This window comes from Zingiber officinale, chromosome 2A, assembly GCF_018446385.1.
Source record: "Zingiber officinale cultivar Zhangliang chromosome 2A, Zo_v1.1, whole genome shotgun sequence".
Taxonomy (NCBI): Eukaryota; Viridiplantae; Streptophyta; class Magnoliopsida; order Zingiberales; family Zingiberaceae; genus Zingiber; species Zingiber officinale.
In genome coordinates this window covers 36,136,883-36,154,660 of record NC_055988.1, presented here as the reverse complement: position 1 = coordinate 36,154,660, position 17,778 = coordinate 36,136,883, and the positions used below count along the sequence as shown (strand labels likewise).

The window sequence follows — 17,778 nt, the reverse complement described above, 5'->3', positions numbered from 1 at the left end:
CAGATCATTTTTAAGCTAAGTATGAGGGATTCTATCAAATTAATCCCTTAATTTGCGCTCCGGAGTAAACAAGGCAGTAGGGTTAAGGCTACCTATGTGCACTATAACTTGCAACATAGACATGTCATGTTTCTTTCTAGATGAGTTGGGAACTGAAACTCTACGTCGGATTTGAATGAGATTCTAAACCTAGAATAGAAATATTTGTAAAATTTATTTAATTGTGTCTAAAAACATGTATTGTCTCTCCCATTGATTATTCACGCAATATTCATGCAAATAATTTCACAACAATCTCCTGTTTCAAAGAATGCTTAGGACTTATCTGTATTACACCAAAGTAACTTTGTATCAACAAGGCTATGGTGCTGGTTGCATCCTAGTGATTAATCAACATTGACTATATTCATGTTCCATTATGGCATCTTATAAATCTCATTATTCCCACCTTTCACAATTTTATAGAAATTACTAGTACTTTTCCATATATCCTCTAGGGTAAGCGTAGTTAACTACAATACGCAACATGTCTCTTAATTTCTTCTTCATTTTTATCTTTATCCAATGGTTTAACTTCATATTAATACTTATATTCTCCATAGTGTTTGTCAAGCATTATTGCTAAAACTCAATGTGGACATTTTGATGCTATGTATGTTGATGATTGCCACACTTGATGATATTGTCTGTCTCTTGGTTTAGGGTTAAACATTTCTTGGTTATTATTAGCTTGTGTAAGGTGGAGAATTAGTATCTATTCTAGGTAATGTTTTGAAAAGTTGTTTCCCAAAAAGGGTGGTCCTATGAGATAGAGTGTTTCTAAGTCTGTTGATTTGAGTTATGCACCTATTTAATTAGGGTCTTAGATTAACTCTAGATAAAGCTTATGGTATTGTTCCATCTCTATAGGCGTCATATGCTCCTCTTCTATAAAATTAAGCAAAAATAATTTTACTTCTCTTTGGATTATTGTAATTTGTGAATGAACCTATGGAGGGTCAATTTTAGGTCTTTCGTTATGTCATAACAGATATACAAAATCAACCAAATGACTTTTTTGTTCTATTTTGCTTGAGGATGACCATTCTCCATTTGCCCACTTAGGTCTATAATTTATAACCTAAAATATGTGGGCAATGAGAACTATTCCTTTCCTATTTGAGTCTCATCTTAAGTTAGTTTGTGATTGTTACAAATTATATAAATAAAAAAATATAGAGAGATTATTTACCTTAATTGTAGGGATATGATTTATCTTGATTGTAGATATTTGATTAAGTGTAAATACTCTCTCTATATGTATGAGATTGATGAATAAAATTAATAACATATTTTTTCTTCTAAAATTTCTTAACATGATATCAGAGCAAACCCTAGCTGTCATCCAGAACCTTAGTCGTCATCCCAAGCCCTAGCCATCATTTCAAACCCTAGCCCCCTCTTCTCTCTCATATTGATTGATTGTGACAACTCTTCGCTTGCATTAGCTGCCTTTGACCTAGGAGGAATCACTGATCTATCATCACCCAAATTCTAGTCATCGGAATCTCTACACATGAGGCACACATGCTGTTACTAGTTTTTTGGTCTAGTCCCATGAGTCGGCGTGTGAAAGTGTGTTTGTTATAGGAAATATCTTTGATTGTCACTATTTCATCATACAACATCTTCGTATACCTGATTCAACATTTATTCAGTTGTGAGACTTTTTGTGCAACAAGTTTAGAGTTTCTTTGGTATTCCATATTTAGTTCTTTGTTTTCTTTTGTTCTTGCGGCTCTTTGATGATATGGTTGAGAAGAAGTTTGTCATGATTTTTGATGATGAATATATCAAATTCTCTCAGTACCAAGAATCGCTAAAATCTTCATCTAGTCTAATTACTACCATCGCCGAGTCAGGTACATGCCTTGTTTTAACATTCCTATGCTTGTATTGTTACATTAGTAGATGGGTTAACCTCTTATGTTCTTAGGACTGACATAGTTACACCAATTCCTTCGATTCCATTACACTCTATCGTAAGCTTACCTCAGTTGTCTTTTAATTTAATTTATGCAAGCAAACTCACATGTACTCTTAACTATTGTGTCTCATTCTTTCCCGATTATCGTCTTTTTCAATATCTTACGACAAAGAAGCTTCTTTTCAAACTTTGTGAAGAGGTAAGTGTGCTTAGATGAGAACAGTACTAGGATGGGCGATCCCCTAGGAAGCCCCCGTGCCTGATTTGACAAATTATTCGACATGTAGGTCTAACCGTTCTGGGTTCTACAAACAGTTTGCAATGGGTATCATCTTATTGGTTTTATATGTGGATGATATTGTCATTACTCGGAATGATATTGTAGGCATTTCATTTCTTAAAATCGTTCTTCATAGTTAGTTTCGTTCAACGTAGTTAGGGATTTTAAAATACTTCTTGGGCGCTGAGGTAACAAGAAGTAAGAAAGGAATCTTCTTATCTTAGAGGAAATATGTACTTGACTAATTATCTGAGATGGGAAAATTAGGAGCTAAACCATATGTTACTCCAATGACTCCTAATCCGCAACTCATAAAAGATGGTGAATTATTTAAAAATCCTGAGAGGTATAGAAGATTGATTGGAAAGTTAAATTATCTTATTGTGACTCGTCCAAATATTACATATTTCAGTTGGTATTGAGTTAGTATATGACTTCTCCAACAGAACAAATTTTGTGCTATTTGAAAGGAGAACCTAGATGAGGTATTTTGTATACCAATCATGGGCATACTAAGGTTGTTTTTCAAATGATGATTTAGTAAGATCCAAGGATGATTGAAGATCCACATGTAATCATTGTGTGTTTGTTAGAGAAATCTAGTTTCATGGAAAAGTAAGAAGTAGAATGTCGTCTCACGTTCAAGTACAAAATCAAAATATAGAGCTATAACAAATGTTGTATGTGAGATAATGTGGATATATCAACTTTTGACTAAAATAGATCTTAAAAATTTCAGATTGTGGTGTGATAACCAAGTGACTTTATATATTGTTTCCTATCGCGTATTTCAAGAGCAAACTAAGTATATTGAATTTGAGTGTCATTTTGTCGGTGAAAATATATAGCAATGTTTGGTTGTATTTGAAGATAGGAGAACAACTAGGAGATATTTTTACAAAAACTTTAAATAGGGGTTGGGTTCGATTATCTTTTAATAAGTTAGGCATGATTAATATTTATGCTCCAACTCGAGGGGGAGTGCTATTAATTATATAAATAAAAATAAGAAATATAGGGATATTATTTACAATAATTGTAGGGATATGGTTTATCTTGATTGTAGAGATTTGATTAAATCTATATACTCTATATATGTATGAGATTGATGAATAAAATTAATAACATATTTTTTCTTCCAACATTTGTTAACAGTGATAAATGATTTTCCTAATCACCTAAGTTGAGTTCATCCTTTTTCCATAGTTTTCTAATACCCCCAATAAGTTTTATTCTAGTATATCATTCTTCTTCTCAAGTAATAGTTTCTCATGAATTCATGTTAGCTAGTCAATTAAAATGCTTTTGGATTTAATTGACCATGAAACTAGTGGTTCAATATTCAACATATTTTGGGATGCCCTCTAACTCCAATCTTGGTCTAGTTGCATGTGTAGGATAGTATTTAGGTAATCGATTGATATTCTTTCCTAGACATTGGGTGGTGTAATTTTGAGTTCTAACAGATGTTAGGGTTTCATGGTACTCTTGATGGGTTGTCATTAATTGTGTGTAAAACTCTTTTCTTCAGTCAATTATAAAGTAGCTTATAAATAAATTCTTTAAAGCTAGCTAGGTAGCCAAACCTACTTTACATGGATCTAAACTCATCCTTTATATTTTATAAAGGATTTAATTTCAAGACCTACCTAGCAACTTTGCGGCTTGCAGTAGTGATATTTTCTTTCATTATTGCCGATTTACTCCAGTCAGTCGATGTGAAATTATGACAAACATATCAAACGAGGAATAGGAAGACCAAAAACGACTTTGTTAGCAACAATAAAATAAGATACAATTTATTTAAGTGTAGATGATGATATTGTAGAGATATAGCTCAATGACGTAAAATGATCCATATAACCAACTCCATCTAGTGGGATAAGACTTGTTGTTGTTGTTGTTGTTTCTTTGAGATAAGTTAATCAAATGCTAAAATAAACTAAATTAATTGAAAAATTAAACAAAAGAATTTTTAAAAGATGCGCAACTCTACTAACATGTGTGCAAGTTGTTGAAGTGCCATGTGTCCAAGTCTTGATAAGAGTTTCTGGACTCTTTTACTTTGATAATTTTTTTTAAAGGAAATTATGGTTATCTATGCTATTTTGTGAGGCACACAAAAGGGAGAGGAAGTATGTGTTTAGTGGATATCAACCATGGTTGTAAAAAATCAACTACTGATACAATCTACTACTGATACGGATGACTTGGATTGATATTGGTATAGCCTAATCCATTTTTCTTGAGAAATTAATCATCTCATATAGATGGATGGAGAAGTTTTAAAAGTTACAAAAGTATAGATTGAAAGAAATTACCTAAAAAAATGAGTTTGACTCTCAGAAAACAGAGTAAATTAATTGAAAGCTTAATAGATCATGAACGAGAACTTGACTGGCTGAATTGATTTTGTCAAACTTGTCCAATCTACCAACTCATTCTTGATTTTAATCGTGTTTACTAGCAAAGTCATACACGCGAGGGAATACTCTTTAGTTACTCTCGTGAATTCTAGCTTAAATTGCTAACCTCCATCTAGAATTTGTTATGATATCAACAAAATAACTTTGTTGTTGTATGTCATCTGCCATTAGTAGACCAAACATCTCATCAGTCTCTTATTCATCCACTATTGATTGAGAGATGACATTATTGGTTGAGAGAGATATAATACCTCTTTTGATAAATAATGCCTCAAATATGGAATATTAAATAATAACCTTTTTTTAGTGATTGTTATATTAATAACTAACATTGTTTTTCTTTTAATGTGATAGCAAAGTTCAAAATTTCGAGTCATGCTGAAGTTTCGCTCTTTGACTCGAACGATATTATTTTGGTATCGTGTTGATGTTTCAAGGCATGGTGCAGATAATATTTTGGAGTTGAAGAATGAAGAAGATGAAGCATAGGAAAGAGACATTGTCTATATGAAGAGTGGTTTTAAATCTTATACCATGTCGGGCGAAAGTCGAAATATAAAATTCAATACCACTTAGTACAATCTCATTCGTTTGTTTCATCTCTTTTCTCTTTCAACCTCTAATTTGTCATCGACACCATGCATTCAAGCGTCGACAATCGACATGATATTGGAGTAGCATCTTTTCAGTCAAAGACTTAAACTACGGTATGACTTGAGATTGTAAGCCTTGGTGCGGAGTGATATCAAGTTTCGGTGATTTACCTGAATGATACGTTTCGACCATTTCACCTAACACAGTACGAGATTTCAAACCATGTGTGATAGCATTCAAAAATATTTTTAATTATTGATTTTTTAAATAAAATATGATTTATTATCTATGATAATCTAAATGGAATACATTTAGTTTCCAATTGATACTATTTAACAATTTTTGAATATTTGTTTACCAAATAATAACAATAATAATTTGATATTACTAACTTAAAATAACAACATATGATAGTACTGATATGCTAACCAGTCTGATTAATCAATTCTATGATTCATTGTTTATATTATGCTATTAATAAAACTATTTAATAAGACAATATAGATTATTCTTATGTAAACCCATCATTTGCCATCTCTTATATCATATTATTTAATTTTTCACTTTTTTATTTTTTAAAATTTTCCTAATCATTCTGATTTCACCTTTCCGACCTATGAATCTGATATGGATGATTGTTTTTTTGATCATTGAATCTTGACAATAATACTGCTCTCTCTTGGTACGGTTGGTAGAAGTGTAGATTTGATATTAACTTAGTATCTACCTATTGTTTGTTATTGCAAATAACCTTCTTGAAGGGGAGCCTTGGTGCAACGGTAAAGTTGTTGCCATGTGACCAAAAAAAGTCACAAGTTCGAATCCTGGAAACAGCCTCTTGCAAAAAGTAAGGTAAGACTACGTACAATGGATCCTTCCTCGGGACCCCGCATGGCGGGAGCTTCGTGCACTGGCCTGCCCTTTTTTTTTTTTTTGCAAATAACCTTCTCTCATATAACATGTTCTTTAATGACCGTTACCTTACTTGAATGATCTTGATCTCATTAACATTAGGGGAGTTCTAGGTTGTCTAATTGGTCTATTGAAACTTTTTCTTGTAATTTTGTAATTTTCATGAACTCCAAACTTTTTTATACTACATTCTGAAATCCTCTTGCTATGTTTGCAATTATTATTTCATTGGACCTCCAGTTCTCTTTGCACTACATTTTAAAATTTTTTTTTTTTTGCTTCATTTATTTGTTTATTTTTATTTTTTGCAATTTGTGTTCTGCTCAATGTTGATCTTCTCTTTCACATTATCCCAATTTTCCAAGAGATTTTTTTTTACATGTAGTGGAGCCCACAATCAGTAGATATCACAATTAATTAAAATGATACTTGTGGGCTCTCACGTTGGATCTTTGCAACTGGCTATTTTAGTAGTGGATCACCTTGACTTCTTTGTCAATCACTAGATGTGTCATTTGCTGATGAGGGTGGATCTTTGCTCTCGCAAATAAGAGGTGAGCAGTATGCTCTCTTCCTCATATAGTAGGCTTATCAAAATGGATTGCGCTTGATGTGGTGGGTACTATTTGGACATGAAGGTGCTGGACATTGCTTCTGAGTTATAGGCTTTGTTGGATAAGGCATTCGTGGTGACAAGAAGTTGAACGTGTTGATGGATGCAAGGCATATAAAAAACAGGACATTTTAATAGGCTTGTTGGAAGATGGTAGTGGAGGACTATGGGGAGGGTGTATGAAATTCTGATGAAGAAGGGAGACCAGATACAGTTGCACTGTGAACTTGTATTTGTTTGTCTGGAGCAGTTGCAGCAGGTGAAATTGCATTGAGGTTTGTGGGATATTGACTTTAAGCGGGATTTGTGTAGTTGGAATTCTGGAATAGCTATAATTTTTTGAAGAGAGAGCACTAGGTGACAAGGGAAAGAAAAGAAAGTATGCAATGGAGGAGAATCTGGTCAGTTGCAGTAGACAATGAAAAATGGATGACTGATTGCAATAGAGGAATACAACTATAAAAAGGTGTTGAGGTGGGTGGGTGGATCCCAGATTACACATGGTCAATTGATCTAGCACAGGGCAAATCCGTTTGTCTTGGCAATCTCATGTGAAGAATGCCAAAATAGAATTTGCATTATTGCTCAAATGTCTAGAACAATGAGAAATATTTGTCTCCGAAGGCCCCATAAATTTTCTAGTAAAATAAAATTATAGTGTAAAATAGAAATTTAGACCCAGAACTAATTCGATTTTTTAGATTGATTTAATGTTTTTTGGAAGAATTTATTTTTATTTTTAAAACCTTCTTTTTTCCTTTTGGTTCAAAATTCAAACTCTAGATTAGTTACCACATTTCCATTGGGTTGTTTAAATTCCTTTTTTTGTCTAAATTCTTTTTTTTCCTTTTTTCGTTCCTATGTCCTTGAATCATATTTTAAAATTTTCTTGATAGGAGGAGGACCTTTTCACAATGGCTTATGGGCTTCCTCTGAAAGGAGAAGGTGACGAAAAGTGCTTATCGATTCTAAATTCAGTTGAGGAAACAATTTCTCGCCAACTTCGAGCTTGCAAAGCCCAGTCATTAAAGAAGAAGCAATTAGAAGGTACATAAACTTTATATCATTTTCACCTGCACTTATGATTTATCTTTTTAAGCTGGTTAAGACTACCCTCAAAGAGTAATTTAGTAGTTCTGGTTGATGCTTACTCTCAACTTGAAGGACAAGTAGATAATTAATCTGCAAATATCAGTACAAAATTAACTCACAAAATTCTTGTAATGCTGAAATAGTGGCTTACATTGTTGCTGGACACTTGAAAATGTAATACAGTACAAGACACTATACCCGGTTGGGGAGTATTGCTAGTTTGTTATATCCAGCAAGATTGGCTGAGCTGCAGCGTTAAATGTGGTTTGACGCTGTTATGGGGTTGTTTAGGTGCATGCGTAGGGAATGGAACATACATGCAAAGTAACCTTCAAAAGTTTATCACTTTTGTAGAACTTTACTGCTCTCTTCTTCTTAATGACTTTCACTGACCATTAATGTGGTTGATGTTGGTATGATGTCTTTCTGAGTGATGTTTATTGAATTTCCTTATAGAACAGAGTATTATTTCTTGTCTCTACTTGTTAAATAGCTTATCGTGTTCTTGTTTGTATTATTTTCTTGTGACAACTTTTCCATGATAACTAATTAATTCTTGATTATATTAAAAAAAAGGTTTGGTGATCGTGTTTCTGAAACCAACATGCGTTATATTGGTGGTCGATATCTGTTTCTATATATACTCATAGACACAAAAAATCAGTCATCTTACTTTGATTAAATAGGAAAACAGGAGCATGTAACGAATAGGAATGTAAAATCAGGATTTCAGTTCCTTTGTGGTGAAGAGAACACCAACTTTACACCATGACAAAAAAGAGATACACAATTTATTTTGGTCATTTGCGAATTGCCAATTTATAGTTTGATTATTTCATCCATTCATGGAGTTTGGGCAACTCATATAGCATATCTTGAATTAATGAAGATTTGCACGTTCAGACAAAACTTGAGTATGCCAAACTTTTCCGTGGGACCGGCACTAGGGGGGCCGCTAAGGTAGCGGATCTACCTTTTTTTTTTTGAGTATGCCAAACTTTGGGTAGCTACCTGATGTGTGATATGGGTGCCAATGGAAACTATTTGTCACACTATCCTTGATCTTTCATGGATATGCATTCCTTATTGCTAGATATTTTATTTTATTTTTATACTTTATTCTTTGCAAGATTGTTAATGCTAATTCCCTTTTTTCCCTGTAGATATTGAGCCTCTACAAAGTAATCCTGACTTGGAAGAAGGCTATTGCAGAGCTCTTCTTTGTCGTTTACGTTTTCGTAAGGTCTTAGCCCATGTTTCCTGAGTTTTCAAATATACTAGGATGTTACATAAAAATTCATCTAAGACTGCCTTGGTTTTGTCTCGTAAAATTTGACCTATATGTTACCTAGTTTTATCTCTTTCAAGTTGTTGATATCAGAGACGCTACGTTTGGTAATTCATGTAGGTTCCTTCATTTTTACACTTCTGTAGTCAATTGCTCTCTGTTGTAGTTTGACGTTATTTTGACAGGAGTACTATTCTGTTTTTTTTTTAATTACACGTAATCAATAGAAATGTGGAGTGTTAACTTGGAGTACCAACTTCGGGCACATGTATGTAGAGAATAGATGAAAGGACCATGTATCAAAGTTGTAGAGCACATTTTAATAGTACTTGATAAATTTGTGATCAACTTGATAGTCATAATGCTGTTAATGATTCTATTTATTTTCTTGTATTACTAATTGCTAATACATTTTTATGCTTTCCTCCTGCCAATCTGTTACTAAATTATGAAACCTTTTTCAGCACTACTACCTTGTTCTCACGAGTATGAAGAAACCCCAAGGAAAGGGTTTGGAGTTGGCTCGTAAACATGTGGCATCATGCTTGTCTGAATTAACTCACATCACTAAGTCACAAGAATTCCTCAGAGCCTTGTCATATGGATTTCATCAAGATGATATTCAAAGTAGCACCACTGCCTCAGGTTGTAGGCCTATTGGTTTTGATGCTAGCTTAAACAACAGATTTTCTGCTCCAACTCCACCACGGGCAACACATATCCTTAGTTGGAAAGAAGTGAGTTTTTGGAACACCTTAGGGATATCTTTGCTTCATTTTATTGATGGGAAATGTTCAATTCCTAAACTAACTATATTGTTGCATGTGCTGTTTTAATACACATTAAACATTTTCCAATCTGATTTCCAGGCTGTCAGTTATTTTCAGAAGCTGCTGAGTGATTTAGATTTCGTATGTTCCTTGAACACGGATTTAGTGCTTGATGATGTTTTCTGCTTTATTGTCCAATTCCAGAAACCTCAACCTGATCTGGTGGCTAGAGCTCATCTCCAGGTAGTTCATTGAGAATGTTGAATAATATACCTGTATCTATCAATATAATTATTTTTAACAATATAGATATCAATATTTTAGTGCTATTTGGCTTTGTAGCAATAACTAAAGACCTATCAGAATAATAATAGTTTCTCTTTCTCTCTTTTTCTTTAAAAATGACAAGGTAGTAATTTCCACTAGGCCTAAGAGGCAAGGGACTTACCACAAGTGTGTAACATATAATGTTAGGTGATCCCAGAAAATTGAAAATGCACATTTGTTATTTGTTCTTGTAATAATGTTCCATCAGCCAATGTTAATACCATATCAGGCTTTTCTATGTCATCGCCAAACTTGACCAGTTTGGTCTAAATAAGGGTTTCATGACAATAGTGATCTCTCAAGGAAGTTCATTAATTTCTTTTGTATGTTTACTAGTATAATCTAGGGAATGAAGGTTCCTACAATAGTTTTACAGCTTTTATATAGCAATGTGAACAATATATGTATTTTTGGTTATTTTTAGGTTCTACCATTTTTCTAAGAAGAGAATAGTTTTTTTATCGAAAAGAACACGAAAAGAAAATCAGCCCATCCTTCTCCAGAAATAATTTGGAAGATCCAAAAATAGACACAATGTATGGGCTAGCAGTAATAATTGAGGTAGTTGATCCATATAAATTGATCTCGAATCTGTGTGAAATCTATTGATACATAAGAAATATATTTAATCATCTCTCTTTAATAAATAGATCCGATCATACCAAGGTTCAAAATCTCAAGCTATGCCGAGGTTTTGATCTTTGAATGAAATAATATTATGTTAGTACGTATTGTATCAATGTTTCGATGTATGGTGTTGGTAATGAATCGAAGTTGTAGGAGGAAATGAAAATAGGAAGGAGACATTGTCTGTGTTGAACATGATTTTAAATTACTGAAACATAACATTCTGATCCATGCATATCTCAAAGATCAAAACTCAACACACAATGTCTCCTTCCTTTGCTTAATCTCCTTTCTCCTTCAACCTCCAATTAGTCATTGGCACCATGCATATCTTTTTAGTCAAAGGCTCAAACTACTACACAACTCGAGATTTTGAACCTCGGTGGTTTCGGTAATTTACTGAACCGATACGTTTCGATCATTTTGCCTACATGGTACAAGATTTCAAATAATGGATCATACCTTCAAATATAAAATTCAAAGAGATCAAGTAGGAAATGATACTGAATCATACAATGAGTTGGCTAAATTCAACATTTGTTTGTATGAATGTCTAAGGATTTTAATTTGAGGGCACACCAGAGAAACATGAGGCAGCTGGAAGTCTGAAGCCAAGAAAGGAAGAGATTACACTTGAATGCTTATATACCTCGAGTTCCATATTTTCTTGTGGGGGACAATATACAGAAAGCTGAGGAGAATTCAAGAATAGGAAAGGAATTGAATTTGACATAATTTTTTTTATCCCTGAAGATCTGTGAAAATGTTACTTTTGCTTATCCCCTAAGCGCTGTAGGCTTGCTTATATTCTAGTAAGTATGAGTTTGGTTGTTAATTTGGAGAGGACTTAATTGCTAATTTGTTTATATGCAGAGATTATATTTAGAGGAATTGTTAATTTGCACAAATTTTTACGTGCAGGGATCATTTATGGGATTTTTCAGTGGAAAAATCTAATTTGGATTGGAAATGTGTAGAAGAAATAAAATCAGAATAATTCATTGATGATTCTCCATGTCTATTGGTCTATAGGGTTGTCCATTAGTTGCACATGATCAAGTGTGCATTTGTGGTGTGCTTATATCAATGGGCATCACCACTAGTTGAAACCTGTGTGCTTCCATAATCCTGTAGACATGCCCTACGCCTGTGCCCTTTTTGGAAACCTGAGAACCCACAGATGCTAACATCAATCAGACATCCAACTGCTCCATTAGATCCACCAAGGAGGAAGTGGAATACAAGCACACGAAGAGAGGGAGAGCGTATCACCTGCCAACTCGACCATTGGCCAGCCATGCTATGCCATGCACTGCTCAAGGTCTGCCACAAGATCTCTCCCACCCTATTTGCACAAGCAAAGGCACCTTGCTGCCTATACAATTGGGGCAACTCCTTTGCTTTGCCACCACACCAGACTTGAAATCTGGTAATTTTGCATATTGGTCCAACAAATTTGAAAATTGCAGATTAGTCTGCTGATTTAAAAAGAAAAGAAAAATTCAATTACAACATTGAGAATTTTGAGTGCTTCAAGGAAGACATCATCTCTCATTATTGTGACACTTGTATGACAAACTTGGGTAACAGAATAGGCTAGCATTACCCTAGTTAAATCTTTTTCATTGAAAATTACTTGTATGACAAACTTCAAGGACTCTTTTGCTAATTTACGAATGCTCTAAAAAGGGTCTCCTATATTATGATTGAGACCATCTTTAGATTACAAGATATACCTGTAGGGCAAGTTCTTTCACAATGGTGATCCACATCCAACTATTGTATTTGACTAGGAGATACTCTTATACCTTGTAAAAGAAAAAACAAGCTAACTTTAGTGGCTAAGATCAAAGGTGGAATCAAGTTTGGTGACAAATTACAAGGCTATAGTTCTTGCCACATATTAGGTTATTTGGTTTATGGATCAAAACTTGATGCTTAAACTGGATAATTCTCCTACTAAGCAGAAGAACTTTATTGTGATATCATGCTACAATGCACATTGCATTTATTCAATTTTCCATGGGAGGACAAAACATGAAAAGGTTGATTGTTACTTTGTGGTGAAATTTGCAATCAAAGGAGAATCTTACTTGATTTATTAGTTTTAATATTAAGTAGAAGATTCCCTGGCTAAATTTAATGAAAGTTTTAAAATTGAATATATTTGTAAGAAAGTGAGATTTTATTATATGTTCAAACCATCTTAGGGAGGATTGTCATTGATCCAATTACAATATTGCAAATTTTGAGGGTTTATTTGTGAAGTTGTAACATGATAATATAGATAGCTAGGAGGGACTCTCTCCTAGGTTATGGAATAACGTAAACTACTTCTCCATCCATAGAAGGCTTGCAATTTGTAACACAATATGCCCTTTGAACTGCATTAACTCGAAATGATGGAAGAACTCTGATATGGAATAGTAATGTTTGTACACAAATGCCTGTTTTATTTTGTTTAACAATGTTACTTTTGTTTAGAAATGTGAGAATAGAATGACTGCTTGGTCTGAGCTAGAGGAAATATTGAAGGGAACTGACTCAAGAATAATGGAAGGTGATAAAGAACCTGTACCACATTTCCATTAATAATGATGCAAACATGAGGCATATGTGAGAATTCACTATGTGCAAATAGGTTGTACCTGCAGTATGAGAAATGCCCCTTGAGTCATGGTGCTCGGGAGACCAAAAAGATACCTAACATGTTCCACATGTGTTGACATAAATTTTATGGAGAAAATTTCAGATAATTGTTTAGTAGTTGAGCAGAGCAATGATAATAACACTGAAATTGAGTATCATGTTATTAATAAACCAACTACATGCTAGAATTTGCAAGACAGATACTTCTTGCCTGAGTTTGTTAAACTAGTGAAACTCATTCCATTCCGAAAGTGACAAGTAGTGGCTTAAAATCAGAAGGATAGAAAGTAGATTCAACCAAGGAGAGATCAACTTAAAAGGAAAAGAAAAAAAGGAGTATTAAATTAGGAGGCCAAGGATTAGCCTTTTGAATTTAGAAATTCCCCAACCTGATGTTTACCTACATGTAAGTGTATTTAATGCAACAAGTGGGTGGCAAATGTGGCACCGGGGTTTCTCCTCTAGGAGGCTTAGTTGCTGTTTCAGAACTCCCTGTACTACCAAGTAGAAGTGGATAAACTAATGCTATACAATCAATAAGAGGTGTAATGTGACACCTTTAATAGTTGAGGAATACGGGAAAAGAAACAAAATAGCCCTTATGAGGTTATTATTATTGACTGTTAAAAAAGGATAGTTCCAAACTCAAGGTAAGTTCATTTGTACACATTGCAGCCGCTTTTGTTGGTTTACTGCCCGTGCAATAATAATGTTCATGTATAAGGTATGCACTTAAGTGCCTGATGATAAATCTTCTATCTATCTTTATCCTAATTTCTCCCCACAAAGTTTGTCTTTTCATTGGAAGTCATGAGTTGGGGAATGCTTGTCATTCAGTGAAGCTCCGTCTCCTTTCATTGTGGAAAGATATATAAACATCTAAATTTCTCTCTGTGAAATGCAACCTATATAATAGTCTTGTTGATTAACTAGCTTTTATTATCTGTAGCGAGATTAGTCATTTAAGTATTTATGGATGATTATTCTATTTTTTTGCTTATATATACTCTTTGGATTTTTTAAAAATAAATACCTGGTTTGCTTGGTCTAATTCCTTTTTCCTTAGGTAATTTACCATTCTGGAGTACCAGATCCTTTAGCAATAATAATCTTGCTTTCTCATGAATCTACACCTTTTACCTTGTCAACTAAGATTATTATTTTTCCTCGATACCATTAATCTCATTTTTCTTGTTTGGAGACATTTCCAGATTTTATTGATTCAAGATGGAAAGCTTTACGGCAAAGAATTCTTTCATGATATTATCTCAAGAGAATTAGGGCTACCAGAACTTACAAAGGGTAAAGAACATCAGAAAAATGAGTTCATTGTACAGTTAGGCCAGGTGCGAATTGATAATTCTTAAAATGGGTAGGGTAATATCTAAATATAGCCACAACTATAGGGGATGTCTTATAACATAACATGTTTCCAATTTATATCTTATATATGCAAACTTCTAGACTTGTTATAGTTGTGGCAGGCTGCCATCCTTATTTTTAATGGGTTACTCAGTTGCTTTTCCAATAATCAAACAATAGGGATTGACATGTCACTATATATATATATATATAATTTGTAAAACATAAAGTCTGACATGACAAACAAATCCTTATTAACGCATGTTATGTTTGTGATATAATGTATACATGTGTGTATATTGGTGACAATACATGTAGATATATATTTGTGGCATGATATATACATGTTTACAATTTGTGACATAATGTTTCTTCCAGTTATATGAATATCTCTTGCTGCATTTTTTTTGTGAATGTGATATTCCACTTTTATTGATAGAGCAATTAGATGTTTGTTGTCCATTTCATCAAGCTAAATGATTCATTAATCTGAGGATAATAACTTTATGACAAGTTATGTACAATTGATACATAGTGAATTTTTTTTTATAAACAATCCTATATTGTTATAGTTGAGGCTATATTTAGATATGAACCCATAAAAACATCATTGGTGCTGTGAATCCTCTTACATCCTTCCATACTGCTTCCATTCAATTTTGATGACTTTTTCTATTCTTTACAAATATACAGTTGATTATCAATTTGCTTAAAATACTTTGTGCAAACACTGCATGGCAACGTCGCAAGCTTGGGAAAATATTACAGGACTGGAGTGTTCTTTCATTACAGGTTCATGCCTAATGACTAATGAGCATTAAATTCCTCTCCTTGCTGTTATTCCTTTTCTTTCTGGATTCAACCTCCGCTCTTAGCATTCTTTAGTCCTTCATTTCATGGAATTATTTACATTTTCCATTATATTGTATGCTCAACACAAGTACTATTTTTTTTTTCGTAATTACAGATAATCTACTTTGTTAACAACTGTTCTGCTAATGATTTTTTGTAATGATTGCAAAATAATCTATCTTGTTAGCAATTATTATCAAACTGCTACTTGTACCTTTAGATCATGTAGAGGCATTTTGAGGCAACGATAAGGACTCATTCCATGCTCTCCAGAAGGGATGACACATACTAATCCATCTTTATGTTAAATATAACCTGTCACTATGTATTCAAAAAGATTTAGGATCTATCTTGTTCTCACATTTAAGCTTGAAACACAAAAATAATGATGAAAGTGACTTATATGAAGTGGATTATTATAAAAGAAAATGGAAATTCCACTTTTATATTTTCAACTGCATGATCCATATTTTTGTCCAAATCATGTACTTTATTTCTTCACATTCCTAAAATTGCTAGCGAAATCTCTCTTTCCTAATGTTTTTGATGACCTAAACTTGCTCATTTTAGGAAAAAATTTATATTAGTAGGGTTTGTGAGAGTGATCGGACTACCTAGAAAATTGAGTTGAAATGCTCTATGAAGGAAATATAGGCCAAAACAAAAAATTTCTTTGATGGCCCAATGATATCATTGTAGTTAGAAAACCATAATGCATACTTCAAAGTGAATATTGGGTGCCTTTTTGGGGCAATAAAAATTTTCTCTTTGAATTAAAAATAGTCAATCACATTGATAGTCCATAATAAAGAATTTTGCTCAACCAAAAAAGAAATACAAAAGCCAAATACTTCCTAGGAGTCTCATGTTGCTTCGAGGTGAAATGGATATTTTTGTGTTGAAATAACTTATGAACGAGTTTTGGCCAAAAACTTATGTATAAATATTAAAGCATTTTATTTTAGTTAGAAATTTATGGCAAAGTGTACTTGGGTGCTTGAGGCATAGTGCTCAAGTTACTTTTGTGTTGAAAATGGCCACCAAGTAATTTTTGGCATTTTTACTACACAAACCTATCCTTATATATATATATATATATATATATATATATATATATATATATATATAATAAACAAGTTTAGGACATCAAAATAATTGGAAAGAGGAGTGTAGTTATTGGAACATCATGTAGTTTCAGTATATAAAGAGAAGTGGTGCCTACCTTTTTGTAAAAACAGTGCATGAAGTTATAAACCTTTTATAGGTGGATAAGATAATGAAAATGCTAAATCAAGGTAGTGGACTTCTTTAGGAATTAAGAGGTACTCCTCATGCGTGTATCTACTGTTGGATCATGTAAGATGAGAGAGGGGAGGGGGGGGGGGGGGGTTGAATCTCGTTCGTTATTTCGAAGAAGCAAGATCGTACAAATATGATATGATGAAAGTAATACACAGTTGTTGGAGAACTTCTCGGAGCAGAGTTGTCGAAGGTTGCACGAACAATTGCAATAAGAGCAAAGTAGATTGGATGAGAGAGTTGTTGTTTGGCTCGGTGCTCGAGGGCTTCTTTTATAGGCAACATTTGGTCGACCGAAAAACCGTTTGATCCTTTAGATCGACTGATCCTTTTATCAGTCGACTGAACTCCGTGCCTTCCTTCTTTGCATTGATCTGAATCGGCTATCCCGTGATTTTCGTTGTTCGGTCGATTGATCAAGCCTATTGGTGACCGACCCCCTGAATTACCATTCCAGCGAAGATTCGATCTGATCGTTTGTAATTTCCATTTTGGGTTCGATCGATTGATCCTAATTATTGGTCAATCGATCCACTTGTTTACTAAGTTTATGAGTTCTGCTATTTCTACTTGATTGGTCGACCCATCCTATGGTTCGGTCAACCAAACCTCGGTCAACTTGGAGCTCAGTTTTATCTGTAAAACAAAGTTAGCACAAATACAATAATAATAGTATTCCCGCAAAATAGAGTTAGACAAATATATTAATGTATAAACAAGA

General features: G+C 33.6%; 2 protein-coding genes across 3 annotated transcripts in view; both read left to right on the top strand.

The window, feature by feature from the left end:
- LOC122041032 (N-alpha-acetyltransferase 35, NatC auxiliary subunit-like) overlaps positions 1-17,778 on the top strand; it is a 95,797-nt gene that overhangs the window by 18,284 nt on the left and 59,735 nt on the right. The gene's annotated exons all lie outside the window — the stretch shown is intronic.
- LOC122041033 lies at positions 7,776-15,754 on the top strand. Its single transcript, XM_042600570.1, has 6 exons — positions 7,776-7,838; positions 9,047-9,121; positions 9,636-9,908; positions 10,041-10,184; positions 14,756-14,890; positions 15,600-15,754. Exons 3-6 carry the CDS (start codon positions 9,660-9,662, stop codon positions 15,708-15,710), a joined length of 639 nt encoding a protein of 212 aa, XP_042456504.1. The 5' UTR covers positions 7,776-7,838; positions 9,047-9,121; positions 9,636-9,659; the 3' UTR covers positions 15,711-15,754.